Genomic DNA, 16,922 nt, shown 5'->3' with positions numbered 1-16,922 from the left:
GGGTCACCCAAACTCTTTCGTTCTCTCCCCAGGCCGAGCCGTGGGCCGGGTCCCCCAGCCCCCGGCTTCCCCTCTCCGCGCGCAGGGGGAGTCAGCCCCTTCGCTGGCTCCGGCGAGCCCAGCCTCGGCCCCGCACCGCACTCGGCGCTCCTGACACCGCCCGGCTGCAGGACGGGGGCAGGGCCAACGGCGGAACCGCCCCCAACCGCCTCCCGGGCCCGGCGGGCGGGCGGCTTGCTGGGGCCCTCCACCTCCTCTTCCTAAAGCGGCGAGGCGCAGAAGAGCGGCATCACTCGAGCCCAGGTCCCGGCCACCGCCACACGCTGCGCCCCGCGTTCGGTAGGAGGAGCGGCGGCGGAGGCGGCGGCAACAGCGGCGGGCGGGCTCCAGAAAGGTAGACTGAGTCCCTGGCAGCCGCGCCGCAAACCTCCCACCCCCCCCAGCCCGGGGCGACGCGCCACCAGCCCGGTCACCCCACTTCTGTGTGTCCTTCCAGGCCCCGGTCGAAAAACCTGGGAGGGCCGCCGAGCTACCCCCCGGAGGAGGAGCCAGTTCGAGCCCAAGGCGCCACCGCCGCAGGAGCAGTGCGGAGCAGCCTTCGCCTTCATGGCCCACTCACCGGTGGCTGTCCAAGTTCCCGGGATGCAGGTGAGGAATCCCAGGCCGCCTACGCCGACCACGTGACTGCCCTGGAGCCTGGTGCGCGGTCCCCGGCGACCACAGGCGGCCCCAGGGTTCCCCTGAAGGCAGGGCCGGGCGCGGGGGCCAGGTGACCCGGGAGTCGGGCTCGAAGCTTTCCCCGGCGTTGAGACTAGGCTGGTGCACTGCGTGGGGAGGGCGGGGAAGGACGGGACGCGCGGCGAGGTGCGGGGGGGGGAGTGCGGGGGAGCATAAAAATAGGCCAGATCCAGACACCTGCGCCTGTGGAGCATGGTCCGGCTGGGGGGTGGACGTGGGAGGTCTTAACTCCGAAGAGATGGAGGTGTCTCAGAATTTGTGGGGGTAGAATGCAAGTCGTGCGCCCCCTGCCCCCTCACACACAAGTTGGGGCGGAGCAAGACAAGGGGGTGTCGGTGGCGGCGGCATTGAATTGGCCTCTTCCTGTGTGCGTAGAGCAAAGAGCTAGGTGACTTCTTTCCCCCTTTTGGTGTTGCTTCTTAAGGGCGAAGTTCTGTCTCACTCCCCCACCTGGCCCAGCCCTTAGTGTGGCGTGAGAAATGCAAGGTCCTGTGTCAGAGTGGCCGAGGTGATGACTCCGCAGCCCCCTCCCCCTGCCTTTCCCACTGGACGACTGTTGCATGTGGTTAAAGGAAGCTTTTTGTCCTGGACCAGGGACTACTGCATGGGACCCAACTTCTTACTCGAGATTTACCCTAGCCCCTCCCCCACCCATGATATTTTCCTTTTATTCAAAAAGAAATAAGCTGTGCCCCTACACTTTTTACGCGGTTACGTTTTAAAATTGTTGCATTTCAAATCATGCACTAAATGTTATCCAGGTATACTAACTTTTAAGCATTCACTTTTTCCCCCCTTTGCCAGATACCCTAAACAACCCATTTATGAACAGATCAGAGACTAGAAACAAGAAAGCCTCAGCCCCTCATTATCTTCCAAAAATGTGAAAACAGATGTTTTTCAACTTCAGAAAAAACGTTTAGAGTGGTAAATAGCTTATGTTTCTGGTAAAAATCAAAGCGCTGTGGATTGGGGCCTCAATTTACTAATTGATGCATGGAATTCATTCTTTTTTTTTTTTTAAGCAATTGGTCACATTTTATGCACGGTCACAAAAAAGCAATTTTAAAATTACTTTCCCACAAAAGGACCATTTGTATCGAGATGTATCGAGCCTAGGACTCCTGTGCTTACTAAGCACCAGGCCTTTTAGCTGAATATAGGGCACCTCTGTGTTGAGTCCCAGGAAGTCAGTCGGTGTGTATTTAATTAAAAAAAATAAGAGAGGAAGAAAACGGGAAATGAGAAATATTAGGGCTTTTTAAAAAGGTTAATCCATTCAGGCTTTACAAAAAGCCTCAAACTTTTTTCTCAGGCTACCCCCCCCCCAGCCTGCCTCCCCTCTCCTCCAGCCACCCTGCCCCACACCCCATTCATTCAGTCTGCCTTTGATTGTAGCAAGAGATTAGTGGTTTGCAATACTAACTCCAGGTTTGCTCCAGCTGATGTGGAAGGAGTGCGAAAATTTTCCCACCGTGCCCTCCTTTCCAGTATGTGGAGAGTAGTACGGAACAGTTGGAAAGTTTGTCTCTGAGGGTCTCCATGCTTCTGTCTCCATTGTGTGCGCGCGTGCGTCAGCAGAGCGAGTGCCTCGCGCTCGAGTTTGTGATTCTGGGGAACTCTGTGTGCAGAAGAGAAAATGGTTTCTGGTCTTTATTCCATTCGTCCTTATTTGATCTATGTGGTTTCTGGTCCTTATTTGATTTGTCTTTATTTGATTTATATGGCTTAGGACCTGCTTGCTGTTCAGTATTTCTCACCGTGCCTGCTTTGTTTAATTATCTGAGTTCCCTATCTCTTGAATTTTAAAATCTTAATTAAGGTGGTTTAGAGTGTGAATCACATCTTTTAATTTACAAGTTCTGTCTTTCACTTTATGCTTTCCCCAAGTTGTGGTTACTTTGTCCCACATAATTTGGGGAGGGCAGTCATCTCAATATTGGCAAAGAAGAGAAGGATATTTATTTGTCACTTTCTCCGTCTTAATGAAATGGTACATTCTCAACTGCTTGTTTCCATTTTGTTTGTAGATTTGGTTCTTAAGCATTTGATGCAACACAAAAATTTTCCACAGTTAAAATTGTACAGTACCCTAAAAATAAAGTTGATGGCATGCAGTGTGACTCTTGAACCTAGACTACTTTTACTATTCTTTTCTTCAAAAATCTTGCAGATGAGATGCAGTAATATATCAGGAGCATGTAAAATTCTCCTAGACTTTTGTAAAAGAGTTAGGAGCAACTTTTAAACCCTTAGAGTAGTAAGAAAACTTGAGTTAGCCATGTGTTCTGGAAATCAATGCATAGTATTTCCACAAATCAGGGTGAAGTGGTCTACTGGCCCATAACTTTTTAACAGTTTATTTTAGAGAATTATGAAGATTGATGGAAAAAAATGATTTTTCCAGAAATAAAAACAAAATTACTTTATCCACAGTGTTTTTCTCCCCCTGAGGAGAGACGTGAAGTAGAAGCCGGGCTACCTGTTCTATCACTTAAGACTTCCAGCATTCCTGACTTTCAAACAAAGAAATTTCTGTTGCCACTAGTTTAAAATAGAAAAGAAACTTGGAGTGACGAAAGAAAACCCAGGATTTGGTCCAGTTCAAACTCTTCCTTATGAATTAGTTATTCAAACTCATATTGTTGATATTTCTCAATATTGTGGTAACGAACATTTTTGCCCCATTACACCAAACGTTGAGGGTATGAATTTGTTTTGGACTTTTTGCGCTTACCTTTGTTAGTGTATACCTAAAGGAATTTTCCATACCAGGAGCTAAACTCTTGAAAAATATTTAAAGCAAAACTTAAAAAAAGTAATAAACCAATAAACCTGTTTCTTTCCACTCAAATATTTACTCTTTAAAGATTTAATTAATATTTTTTCTTTGTAGTTTTCAGTTATAAGCTATGCTGAAGTTTAAGATATTTTCCCTTAGAACCTGCACTAGTATTTAAGACAACTATTCTAAATTGGTCGTTAAATCTTTCATAAAATGTAGGTGGAAGATGTTACATATTGGAGTACTAACTGGTGTTATGTTATGCTTTATGTTATGCCTCTTGTGAAAGGTTTTTTTCAGTTTCTACTAAAGACTTTACAGACTAGCCTTCATGTATCTTTAAGAATGATCAAGGTGGTACAGTTTTTCAGTGGTTGTTATTTGAGATTTGAACTGGAAATGAAGCTTAAGAATTAATGAACACATTATTGACCACTTTTATCTAAAGAGATGGAAAATAGTGCCTTGCATTGGTTAACCTAGTTCCTGGGCTCTGGGAGGGATAAAGAAGTACACTGCATGATCTCTAGCCCTTGAAGATCTTAAAATGTTGTTAGGGAGTTAAATCCAGGTCATGAAATATAAAATAATGCAAAAAGCTGTAAGACCTTTTTTAGAATAGAAGTTTCTGACTGGAGGAGATGAAGGCTTACAGAAGGTAAACTGACTGCTAAGGATTATTGGGGTCCCTGTTGGGGAGGGCATTTCTAAGCAGGAATGTACCCTGAGCAAAAGCATGTAGACAGGGAAAGGCACACCTGCACAAGTGTGCATGCAAACACAGTCTTTGAGAGTGAGAGAAAATCACTTGTATTATGATGAATTCCTCTAGAGAAATAATAGGAGATAAAAGTGGGAAACATGATTGGGTCCAGATTATGGTGGTTGTTGACTGCTAAGGAAGGACTTTGGCCTTTGGACTAGCCATTGAACATTTCTGAGTAAAGGAGGCTCAATGAACAAAATTATATATAGGAAAAGAAATCTCAAGATTGGGTGAATAGATGACCTGGAGGATTGAGAGTCTTGAGGCCCTTGGATCTGCTGAGGCTATTTCAATGGGATGATCGTATCTGTACAGAAGCGTTGAACTTTGCATTGACTGATGGCTTTTCACATACCCAATACTGCAAGGAAAAAAGTATGATTACCAGACTTAATACTTAACTAACCACAGGAGGAATCAGAGGTTTTATGGTGTAGAATATGAGAAACTGGAAGAATTATGGTACTTAAGAAAGAAACTAGAAAATCAAGGGGAGGAGCCAGATCTGGTAGGAAGTTCATGATATCTGTTCTAGACTTGTGAGTTTTGAAGTAACAATGGGATGATGAAGTGAAAATGTAAAACAAAATGTCTATCACATTGTTTGTGGTGATGGTTTCACAGGTGTCTGTATGTCCAAATTCGTCAAGTTATATACATTAAATGTGTACAATTTTTTGTATCTCAATAAAGCTGTTTAAAAAAATGTCCAAAAATTTTTGAAGGTATAGATCTGGAGCTCTAGTCATTCATTAGACATTGACTGAGCATTTACTATATGCCAGTCTCTTGAAACTGAAGGAGAAGAACCACCAGGAAGGGAGAAGTTGCTGAATACACGAAAGAATATGTGAAGGTGCTGGCCCTCAGGAGACTGGAAGCATAAGTGGAGGATTAGCTTGTAAGGGAAGGAGGAGCGACTTTAAGATGCATGGGACGATGATGGGGCGCCTGGGTGGCTCAGTCAGTTAAGCGTTGGACTCTTGATTTCAGCTCAGGTCATGATCTCACAGTTCCTGAGTTTGAGCCCTGTGTAGGGCTCTGTGCTGACAGTGTGGAGCCTGCTTGTGATACTCTCTCCCCCCCCCCCCGCCCCTCCTCTGCTTATACGCATGCTCTCTCTCTCTCTCTCTCTCAAAATAAATAAATGAACTTAAAAAACAAGGTGCATGGGAGGATGAAAAAATGTGTGCTCACCAGGAAGGAGTTAACTTGGGGAGAATCTTTGAACTAACTCTCATCATGACAAAATTAGAGAGGAAACTCAGTTTGGTGCCAGAATCTAGTATGGTGGAGTTCTTACCTCCCTTACACCCTTAGAGCTTTGCAATTTGAGGTATAAAGAGGTTTGAGAGCATTGCCTTGCATTGATAAACCTAAACCATTGTCCTTATTCGTGAGTGGTTGGTACAGAGGTGTTGAATATGCTAATGATAATGGGGGTAGACCAGCTGGAACTGAATAATCAAAGACAACTGTTAACTAGGAGAGTTGGAGGTAGTTGAAAGGTATGGGGTGAGAGGGCTGGGGCCTGTAGGGAGAGTAAACAGGAATTGGGCATGGTGGGACATGTGCCTTGAACACTAATGAGGGTCTAGAAATGCCATTTAAGGACAAAGGTCCATCTTGTACCTCCCTTGCTTGAGTCATAGAAAATGAGAGAACATAATTTAGCTGGTAGTTAGGAATTGTTGAACATCATGATACTGTGGGGTGTTTTTTTTTTTTTTTTTTTTTTTTGCCTTTCATTTATTCAGTGACCTTGAGCAAAATGGGGAATAATAAAAGCTGCATTCTTTTGCTTCAGTGAGATGTTATTAGGATGAATTAACCATCATCTGTGGAGTATATTTTGACCTCCTTTATAAAAGGTGTTATGATGTATATGGACAGTTCATCCTGCAAAACAATGCTAAGCTAATCACATGAAAACACTGTCATTATCTCATCTCTCTTCTGCTTGATAAGCCACATGTTTCTATTGAAATCCTGTCTTCTCTCCTCCTCCCCACACCACCAGCCCCATCCCCAAAGTCCTGGGCTCAGCTTTACAGAAATTTCTGTTATCTGGCTCCAGTCTACAGATGTAAACTTTTTGTTATCACTATTTCCCAGCAAGGAATCCCTTTTGTTCTACCATGCCACTTACAATTTAGCAATCACTGACTGACCAAGTCCTACCTGAGTTTTTCAAGGTCTGCAATCTTACTTTCTCTGTGAACTTTCCCTGAGCGTTCCAGGCCATAGAAATCTCTTGTATTTCCAAGCACCTACTCTTTCTGTTGTCAGTGGTAGGCAGTCCAGTCACACTGCCTTAAATTTTCTTTAATATACTTGTCTTCCAAACTAGATGGGAAATATTTTGAAGGCAGCGACCATGTATTTTACTTTTCTTTATACCATTAGGTATGAATTACATGTAAAAGTGTTGGCTAATGAATGCCATATAGATTAGACTAGATTCTTCTAACTTTTTTCCCATTCTGTCTATATTGCATAATGTTTGAATTCTTATAGATCCTGAAGGCTGATTTATATGTGCACAGTGTAGACTTTTAATACTTACTAAAATGATTTTAATGCATTATATGTAACATGTCTCTAACAATATATACTTGTAATGAATCAGCTGCCACACACTGAAGCTCTCATTCTCTCTTTCTTATTTTAAAGGTTATTTATTTATTTTGAGAGAGTGAATGAGACAGAGAGAACTCCAAGCAGGCTTGGGGCTGTCAACCCACAGCCTGACATGGGGCTCAAACTCACAAACCAGGAGAGCATGAGCTGCGTTGAAATCAGGAGTCGGATGGTTAACTGTCTCAGCCACCCAGGCACCTATGAGGCTCTCATTCTCTTACTTACCAGGACCTTTGAGAGAAAAAGGAGACTCGTTGATTTCCTAGTAACTAGAGCTGATTTCAGATAAATTTGTGCCTTTATAAGAAATAACCTCTTATCACTTCCCTTGGTTCCCATCCCCACAATCCCAAAAAAGTCCAAATAATAAATAAATAAAAGAAACCTTTCTGCTTCTCTTTCCCAGCTGTCACATTAGAAAGAACCTGATAAATCTTTCATATTAAGGTGTTTTTGATTAATGGCTTAGTGTGTGACTTCTCCCATGAATATTCACATTTTACAGGGAATAATATCTAAAAAAGTTTTAAGAAGGAAATCTAATAATGGGATTTCTGACAGCTGGATGATTATTTTTACTGAATTGTGTCTTCTCTTTCAGAGGAGTGGTGGTTTACTCCTTTTATTTGTTGCTAGAAAATGGAGTTAGGAGAACAAAATTCACAGCCGCCAACTCTTTTTCATTTGTTATAATCAAGGCCCAAAGAATTTCCACCACAGGTACATATAAAATAATGTCTCTTGGGGTGCCTGGATGGCTCAGTCAGTTAAGCAACTGACTCAGCTGGGGTCGTAATCTCGCAGTTTGTGAGTTCGAGCCCCATGTTGGGCTCTGGGCTGTTAGTGGAGAGCCTGCTTGAGATTCTCTCTCTCTGTCTCTCTGTCTCTCTCTCTCTCTTTCTCCCTCCCTCCCTCCCTCCCTCTGTCTCTCTGCCCCTCCCCTGCTCTCTTCTCTCTTTCTCTCAAAATAAATAAACTTAAAAAAAAAATAAAATAATATCTCTGGAAAAATGCCATGAGGTAACTCACATTTAGAAGAACAAAAATCAGGGCGCCTGGGTGGCTCAGTCGGTTAAGCATCTGACTTCAGCTCTGGTCATGATCTCGCAGTTCACAGGTTTGAGCCCTGCATCAGGCTCTGTGCTGACAGCTAAGAGCCTAGAACCTGCTTCGGATTGATTCTATGTCTCCCTCTCTCTCTGCCCCTCCCCTGCTCATGCTCTGTCTCTCTCTGTCTCTCAAAAAATGAATAAACATTAAAAAAAAGTTTTAGAAGAACAAAAATCAATAAAGTAGGCACAACTAAAATTTTAGCCCTGTCTTATATACATTTCTCATTTTGTCATCTGCCATTTTAGGCTAAGGTAGGAAGGAACCACATCTTTGAATTAGCTTATAAAAATCAAACTTTTTTTTTAAAAGTTTATTTATTTATTTTGAGAGAGAGAGAGTGAGCACACATGTGCAAACACACACATACACATATGCACATACACACACACACACAAGCAAGCGAGGAGGGGCAGAGAAAGAGGAAGAGAGACAGAATCCTAAGCAGACTCCACCTGTCAGCCCAGAGCCCCTGCGTGAGGCAAAATCTCACGACCAAGAGGTCACAACTTGAGCTGCTATCAAGTCCGATGCCTAACCCAGGCTCCCCCAAATCAGACATTTTTTAAAGATATTGGCTAATTGAACAATCTTATGAACCAGGAAGAATTATCCAATAGGAAAGCACCTTTACATTTGGATTTTAAAACATAACACATTGCTGGTCAACTCTACCCATCATCCTCTTTGATGTCACTCCCCCAAATCCCGTGTAATTCAGGCAATTTACCAGACGTGCCCATTCAGAAAAGCTTGGAAACCTAGTGCAGAACTGTTCCCATCCTTCTCTATTCCAGCCTGTCTCTCCCCACCACCTGTTACCAGCCTTTACCTAGCAGGATAGAGCTGCACACCCCCTCAGCCTGTTCTGAACTTGTTCCAGCATTTCCCTGACTGTACCCTGATGGTCTGTCCTTTCCTTCATTTATCATACCATCATGGATTAAAATGATCTGTGTCCTAAAATATCAGATTAGTCATTGGTATGCACAGCTTTGGCTATTCTAGGAAAATTAGAACAGAATTGTGGTTCATACTTCCTAGGAAGTAGAGTAAGCAAAATTGTAGACAGCTTAGGTGAAAGAGTTGAAAATATTCTCTTTTTTAAGTGGCTACTTTCCTCTTCAGTCAAGTCACTTTGAGCACAAAGTGCTGCTAAAGAAATGGAAAACATTATGTTTTTTGTCTTTTTGTCACGAAAAATGTTTACAGAAAAAAAATGTCAACCTTTCTTTGTGATCGTGGTAACAGATTGTGTTCTTTGTGGTATTTTTCTGCCCTCTCCCTCTTTCACCTGTTTAAAAAAAGTAAGGAAAAGAAATCTTAAAACCCTATCCATTTACAGTGCAAAGAACAGAGAAAAGTAGGGTTCAAATCAGACACCGTTGGATTTTTTTAGTTTGTTTGTTACAGAATAATAGAGTGCCTAGCTGAAGAATAACAGTTGATTTGAATTATAGAAAGAGCTTACCAGTATCAACTTAATTAAGTTGTACTGGATTTGAAATCCATACCACACTAGATATGTTAGGGAATTTCTAAGCATACTAGTGAATTACTCTAGCAGGTTTCAATAGTGCCTGGTAACACAATCCTAGGGGTAAATTTTTTGGCAGGTGCAGGAAATACTTCAAGATACTTCAAGGACATCTAGACACATCCAGATTTTTCTTTGAAAATGCATTTTTGAGTTGCTCTGTGAGTGCCTTTTTATCCCCCTCCCCCAGCTTTCCATTAAACCATTGGCTTTGTGACATATCACTTTACAGTATGTTATATTAAGCTAGGACTTAACTGCTTGATGCAGTACAGTATAAATAACACAGCAGTGGGCAGTGGGGAAGAGATAGGCGACATAGAACATCAGGTGGGGCCTACATTGTTATTATAAATGCAAGAAAATTTGGGGGAGCTGAGGCAATAGAAACCACAAAGTCATTATTCCTCCCAAACCCTCTGCCTCATGAGTATTACTGCCCACTAGACCTGGGAAGGTTTCTAGACTCCCTGGTCTCAATTTCCTGCTGCCTGCCTTCACTTGAAGCAGAAACACAAAAGAAACCAATCAGCAAAGCATGCACACATGCTACTAAGTATGGTGACAGAAAATAGAACTTTGACCTCTTGTGGTTAAAGAGACTACAGTCAGCAGGGAAAGAAGCATTTTTTCAAATGTATGCTTTTAATGTGCCACTGACCCCATGTGAAGAACAGTTAGCAAACTCATTAATTAGGGTCCTGTTTGCTTCTGTAGTTTCAGTTCAAATCCTTTGTTTGAATTTAACTCAGAGCCTTCCTGTGTGCTAGTCAGTAAATGGTAGGTAGTATAGTGGACTTCCCCAAGTTGGGCAATGGCGATCCAGATTTAATATTTTTACACACTTAGTCTTCGTGAAACAACTGGATGTGACTGAAGCTCAACGGTTGGCAGCAGCAAAGTTTGGAAGGCTTACTTTGTGTAGGAGATGGTGCTTGAAGCCTATCTTCAAGGTACAAAAAGTATAAAAAGGAGTCCTTGACCTCAAGAAATGTATGCTGTACCTGGAGAGACTGGACACTTTACACATTTAGACATCTAACAACGCAGAGCAGTTGTGATGAATCCCAAATGAGATAGAAACTGACATAGAAGCATTCTGAGGAAGACCAGACGGAGGAAGGGAATGGTCATTCATAGGATACCTTTAAAGGAGAGTGAGAGACACGCAAGGGAAAAGGGAAAAGGGAGATACACCATGTTCCCTCTATAACAGATATTTGAAGTAGGTGCTCACTGGCATGAACTCTTAGGGCTAAATGTGAAATACCAGACTGAGACATTTATTTATTTATTTTTTAACTCAGTCTACAACAAAGACTTTTTCTTTTTTTTTATTTTATTTTTTTATTTTTATTTAAAAAATTTTTTTTTAATGTTTTATTTATTTCTAGCAGAGAGAGAGAGACAGCGTGAGCAGGGGAGAGTCAGAGAGAGAGGGAGTCACAGACTCTGAAACAGGCTACAGGCTCTGAGCTGGCAGTCAGCACAGAGCCCGACGCGGGGCTCGAACCCACGAACCGCGAGATCATGACCTAAGCGCGAGATCATGACCTAAGCGAAAGTCGGACGCTTAACCAACTAAGCCACCCAGGCGCCCCAGCAACAAAGACTTTTTCTGCAAGAAAGTAAACTGATGAGGGGCACCCAAGTGTCAGTTGAGCATCCGACTTCGGCTCAGGTCATGATCTCACGGTTCGTGGGTTCGAACCCCACATCGGGCTCTGTGCTGACAGCTAGCTCAGAGCCTGGAGGCTGTTTCAGATTCTGCGTCTCCTTCTCCCTCTGACCCTTCCCTGCTCATGCTGCCTCTCTCTCAGAAATAAATAAAACATTAAAAAAAAAAAAGTAAACTGATGAAAGTACTAGTTTGTTTTTTGATTTGGGAATATTACATTAAGCTTCGAACCCTACAGGGTGGGTTGGAGAAGGGGAAGAGTAGATATAATAAACAGATACTGAAATAGCTCAGAATTTAATTAACAAAGGTTTTATTTAGGGCAGTGATGGTCCAACTTGCAGATGCATCAGAACCACCTGGAGGGTTTCTTAAAGCACAGACTGCCAGGCCCAGTCTCCAGAATTTCTGATGCAGTAGGTCTGCACAGAGGCCCGTGTCTCTGCATTTCTAATGAGTCCCAAGTTGCTCTGTTGATCGGGGGACCACTCTGAGCACCACTCAAGGAAGACTAACAGACCTTTATGTTAAATTCTACAACTTCCAAAATCTCACAGTCACCTATCACTTCTGTTTTCCTTCATCTAGGTAGGTAGGTTTGGCAACTTAGTAAATGCTTTTATCTTCAAATGCAAATACTTATATCAACAACATGAAATCTGTTTATGCTTATAGTTGTGAAAATGCAACTTGCCTGAAGTGAAATAAAATGTCAGTAACCTCCATGCCAGCCAATGGCAATATTTCCCCCCAGTGTTTGGCATATTTAAGAATATTGATGCATCTCATAAATTTTTATTGTTCAGAATCCCTATTTTTTCACGCTGCTGTTAATTCCCATCCCCCAAAATTGCTGGACTTAATAACTCTGGGCTGCTATTATGTCAAAAAAAAATGCACATTCACAGTAATGACAGTCCAAAGCCAAGTTGTGTTTTACATATGTAAATTCCTGGATGGGAGAGGAAGTTATTTCTGAATCATTAAGGAAATACCAAATCGCTTCCTGAATGGCCTTTCTGCCTCCAGCTTTTGCTCCCTAAAATAGTCCCTGTACCTGTCAGATTAACATACTACCAATATGGCAACAGGTACCACGTAGGAAAGCTCAGAGCTCAGTTCAAAGGATTAGAACTGAAAATAAAAGAAGCAAATAGGGCCTACTTAATGCGTTTGCCAACATCAAACAATGTGAGCAAACTTGATTACTTACCTCATTCACCAGCCTTGGATCCAAATCACTTTTCAATTTCTAAAATGAAAACACAACCAACAAAAACTTTTAAAATTATCCTTCAAAAGCCAAGATTTGCCCCCAATGAGGATGTTCAAAAGGGTGTACAGAAACGTACCTCTAAACACATTTAAAGCGGTGATTAATTATCATGAGAATAAAGCCCTTGGGTCCCTAGGTAACTTGCTCCCACGTTAGGGAATTCAATTATGGTGTAGAAATCGTGATATTTTTACCTTATACTTCATGCCTCTTATGTGGTAGTTGTCTCTTTTCCAGGATGCTAAATTACTCTTGTAACCCATTTTTTCATAATTCTGGGTGGTAGATTAACCTTTTGTTGAAGAAAATTGAGAGGGGTTGTATAGAGGCACTTGCAATGTATATTGTGCACAAAGCATATTTTGTGTTTGAAAATACTTTTACTCTATTCAAGAAAATAAGGCTCATTTGCCACAGAGTTTTTAATCAGCTGTACCAATTTTAGACATAACTGTTTTTAAAAAGTAGAAAAGTGCATATTTGAAATAAAAATGGGTAAGTGATAGGGTAGTCACTAAGTTCAAGAAGCAGAAAATTATTATTTGGCAACATCATTTAAGAAGGTCTGTGTATGGGGTGCCTGGCTGGCTCAGTCAGTAGAGCGTGTGAGTCTTAATCTCAGGGTTAAAAGTTTGAGCCCCACATTGGGTGTAGAGATTACTTAAAATCTTGAGGAAAAAAAAAAAAAGGTCTCTGTATATGAGGAACTCAGTAAAATGTATGTAAAAATCATGTGCTCAGTAAACATTATGGTATCTATTAATTTGCTAAGTATTTTTATTAGATAGAAAATATAGAGAATTCTTTACCACTTTAAAAAATATTTATTCTAAGATAAATACATAAGGAAATGCATATGTATATATGTGTCTAAAACCATAATAGAGTTATCAAGATTTAACACATGTTGTATTTTTATCAGAGCCAGTTCTTTCTGCCTTTAATACTTTAAACTATTATTTTTCCCGAAGAAATTGGGCTTACAGCAGTCCATTCCATACAGGATACATATCCTGGTAAATGACTTTTAATGAAATTCAATACCAATGTTAAGCTGTTTTAGTGAATTAGAATTGAATTGAACATTACAAAGGATTATATTTTATAAAGATTCTCAGTTCTCTGCCTAATTTCTCCCATAGAATAGTTTTACAGAGCATCATTGCATCGAAGGAATTGCTTTGGATAAATACAAATTGGTTTACCTTTGAGTAAAATCACAGGCATGTGGGTAGTCTACAAATGACTTCTGCTTAACAGAAACTTATGATCATTTGTGTCTAAGCTCTTACTTAGAAACTGAAACTGCTATACGTACCTTACACTATAGATTCTGAGGTGATACGGAATGGAGGAGACAGGACATTGGATTCTGTTTCAGTGACAAACAAACAAAATCTTGTACCCAGAAAGCTGCCTTTAAAAAAAAAAAAACTATTTATCTCTTCATGAAAAATGGTGACTGTCACTAAAAGATCTTTTTTACTCTGTCACAGGCTTCCCAAAGGGCATATAAAATGAAAACGTGGGATTTGACTAGTTAAATAATGAATCAATTTCGAGGTTTTAGCATAGGTGACACCTCCATGGTCGTCTTTTTGGACTGTGATTTCTGGTAATAGCAAGTAAAAAAAAAAAAAAGAACTATTACCGCTGTTGCTATGGATCTTCTATCTGCTGAGGTTCGGGCATCATTTGGGAGGCTGCAGTGTAAACCCTGCTTAGGGAAGGTAGAATTTCATAATACCAGAGGATTACTGCTGCCTCATGAGCAAACAGAAAATGTAGGTGAGGCAAAAGGTATTGGACTCTGGAAGAAGAGAAAGACAGTATTTCCAAGGAAGGGGAAAAAGTAGCCTCTTGCTTTAAAGATTGAGAATTCTCTCTATGTTTTTTTAGAATGGGAAATTTCTCTACTTTCTGCAGAGAGGAGAAAAAGCTAACAGAAAAGGAAATTGGGGAGGTAATAGTAATTCATTTCTTTCTTGTTGGTTATGTGATAAAAGTTACATTTACATAATGATTTGTTGTGGCTACAAAACGTCTGTAAAGAGTCTTTTGGGTCGGGAGAAAGCTTGTGGAAGATCTGGGGGAAGAGCTGACATCATAGGGATGGTGATTTCAGCTGCTTTTCTGTTTAAGGTGTGCAATTTTTTTGATGGTGTGTGTACTGAGCCAATAAATTGTTTCTAGACACTTGGAGTCATTTTGAGTGGCCTTTTTTTTTCCCCCTCTGTAGGCAAAATGTACTTTTCATTAACAAGGAAAAGCACTAGATTATCACTGGATTATATTTGGCTAATTTGGACTGTTATTTGGTGGGGGGAGGGGAAGAAGCTAAAGAGAAGTTATGTTTATTTCAAATGACTGGACTTAATATTACTATTACTTTTCCAGTAGGTTCTGGCCTTAAAAGTCTCCTTCAGGGAATGATTAAAACAGTTCTTTGGTGCATTGCAAGGCTGAGTAGCATCTCAGATTTTCTTGAAAATAAGTTTGCTTAACGACTTTTTAGAACCACTTGATTTATGTCGTGGCTGAGAGAAGAGTTCTAAGTAGCATGTAGTCCAATTGCTTTTTTCTAAGAACACTGATGGGTACTAAATACTGTATTACTCTATTGTTGGCTTTTAACTTGCAATAGTTTAAAAGGTATAAACATCTTCAAACCTGAAAACTGAAGATCATTTTCAGCCCACGACTTGCAGCCCCTGCCTACATTGAGTCGTTCACCCACATGCCCTGGCATGTATATTTTTGGACGACAGTGTGTCATGCAGTTATAGTGTAAGTATGATTCTGATTGAAAGATGAAGCACAGTTTTAGATAATTTTTTAAAAAGTCTACCTGGAAAGATGATCTGTATATTGTGAAAGAATATTTGTATTTAATACAGACAAGTGGTTCCAGAGCTTGAGGATTTAATTCTTTTTTTTTTTCCTGGTAGGACACTAAATCATTTCTTCCTAGCATCAGAATGAAGAATGTGGCATATTCTGTTCCTCTCTATACTCTGAAATAATGCCTGTGTGCATCTCCGCAAATGTAAAATGAGGAGATTATAGAGGGTAACCCTTAAGCTCTGAAACTGTGAATTTTGGGGATTCTGCTCAGGAGTCTGGATTAGGCTATTATTTACAGAAGATGAAGCACATATGCCTATGTATATATGGAAGGGATCAGGTACCTATTCCAAACAAATTTTGAATTAGATGTAATTTTCTACTGAGAAAATTAATGTATAGTTACTTCTCTACTATGTGTAATTAACTTTCCACCAGGAGGTAGTGAGGCTGTAATATTTGGCTTATGCTTTGACCAAATTTCTGGAAATTTTGGATTTTAAGTTCTCCATAGTTAAATAATTTTAAATGCCTGTGTTTTTTGAAGATAATAAGGATGACCTTTTTCCAGCAGTAATGCAGCTTTTCTCAAACGAGTTGTCATCTGAACCACAAAACAGAGAAAAATGATTTAAGTTCATGTTTCCTCAAAGTAAGACCATTCTAGATCTATTAGAACAGAGTTTATTTATTATATACAGTGGATTCCTTCAAGCAGCAGTTGTCGAACTATAGCCAAGGGCCAATTCCTGCCTGCAGACTGTTTGTATGGAGCCTGCAGGCTAAAAATAGTTTTTATGTTTTTAAGGAGTCTTTAATAAAGAAGAATATGTGACAGAGATCACAGAGTGTACCCTGCCCACAAAGCCTAACCTAAGACATTTAACCATGTGGCCCTTTGCAGAACAGTTTGTTGATCACTGTCTTCGGGTATGGAACCACATTGAGAATCGCTAATCTAAATAAAGGAAGTAAAGGAAACCTTTTATAGTATTTGCTCTGAGGTAAGGGATATAGGAAAATAATAGGAAAGTTTCTCTTTATTAAAGTGACTGACTTGCATATTGGTCCTGTTACTGTAATGCCAAATGGACATTTTTGTTTTGTTTTGTTTTCTAGACATAAATTTTAGTGGTTGAGTTATATGGAAAACTGTGTTTGGTAATGATAATGTGATACTCTGTGTGTGTGTACACACAGATACATTTTAATATATTTCTTAGTTTCTAGAGTAAGAAAATAAAAGTGAATGAATTTTATATAGGAACAGAGTGGAGGGCACTGATTGCTTTTATCACTATTTAAATCCAATGGTGATATCTATGAGAGAAGAAAAGTGAATAGAGTGTTAAGTGTCAGACATAATCACATTTGTTTCCTCCTTGTACTGAATGAGTGTCTTCACCCTACAATTACCATCTCAGGTACCTTGTCAGCAGCTCAGAGAATAGTACTTAATCAAAATGCATTAAAATTATTAGATCATAGCATATGAAATAATCAGGCTCTACGAAATGCCGCTTAACTACTTGATTTAGGGGGGGAGGT

The 16,922-nt window shown here is 40.6% G+C and overlaps 1 protein-coding gene across 2 annotated transcripts in view; it reads left to right on the top strand.

Moving 5' to 3' along the window:
• Positions 1–240: 240 nt before the first annotated feature.
• The window catches only part of STK26 (serine/threonine kinase 26), a 54,451-nt gene continuing 37,769 nt past the window's right edge, over positions 241–16,922 (top strand). The window contains exons 1-2 of one of the 2 annotated variants that reach the window (XM_039239889.1): positions 241–394; positions 497–648. In XM_039239889.1, the coding sequence (XP_039095820.1) occupies positions 607–648 (42 nt within the window). In that variant the 5' untranslated portion in view covers positions 241–394; positions 497–606. Of the gene's footprint in view, positions 395–421; positions 649–16,922 lie in introns of those variants that run through there. The other variant, XM_039239890.1, reaches the window with a different exon arrangement.

The sequence above is a fragment of the Hyaena hyaena genome, unplaced genomic scaffold (assembly GCF_003009895.1).
Source record: "Hyaena hyaena isolate Hyena2069 unplaced genomic scaffold, ASM300989v1 scaffold_162, whole genome shotgun sequence".
Lineage (NCBI taxonomy): Eukaryota > Metazoa > Chordata > Mammalia > Carnivora > Hyaenidae > Hyaena > Hyaena hyaena.
This window is presented reverse-complemented; position numbering and strand designations above follow the sequence as displayed.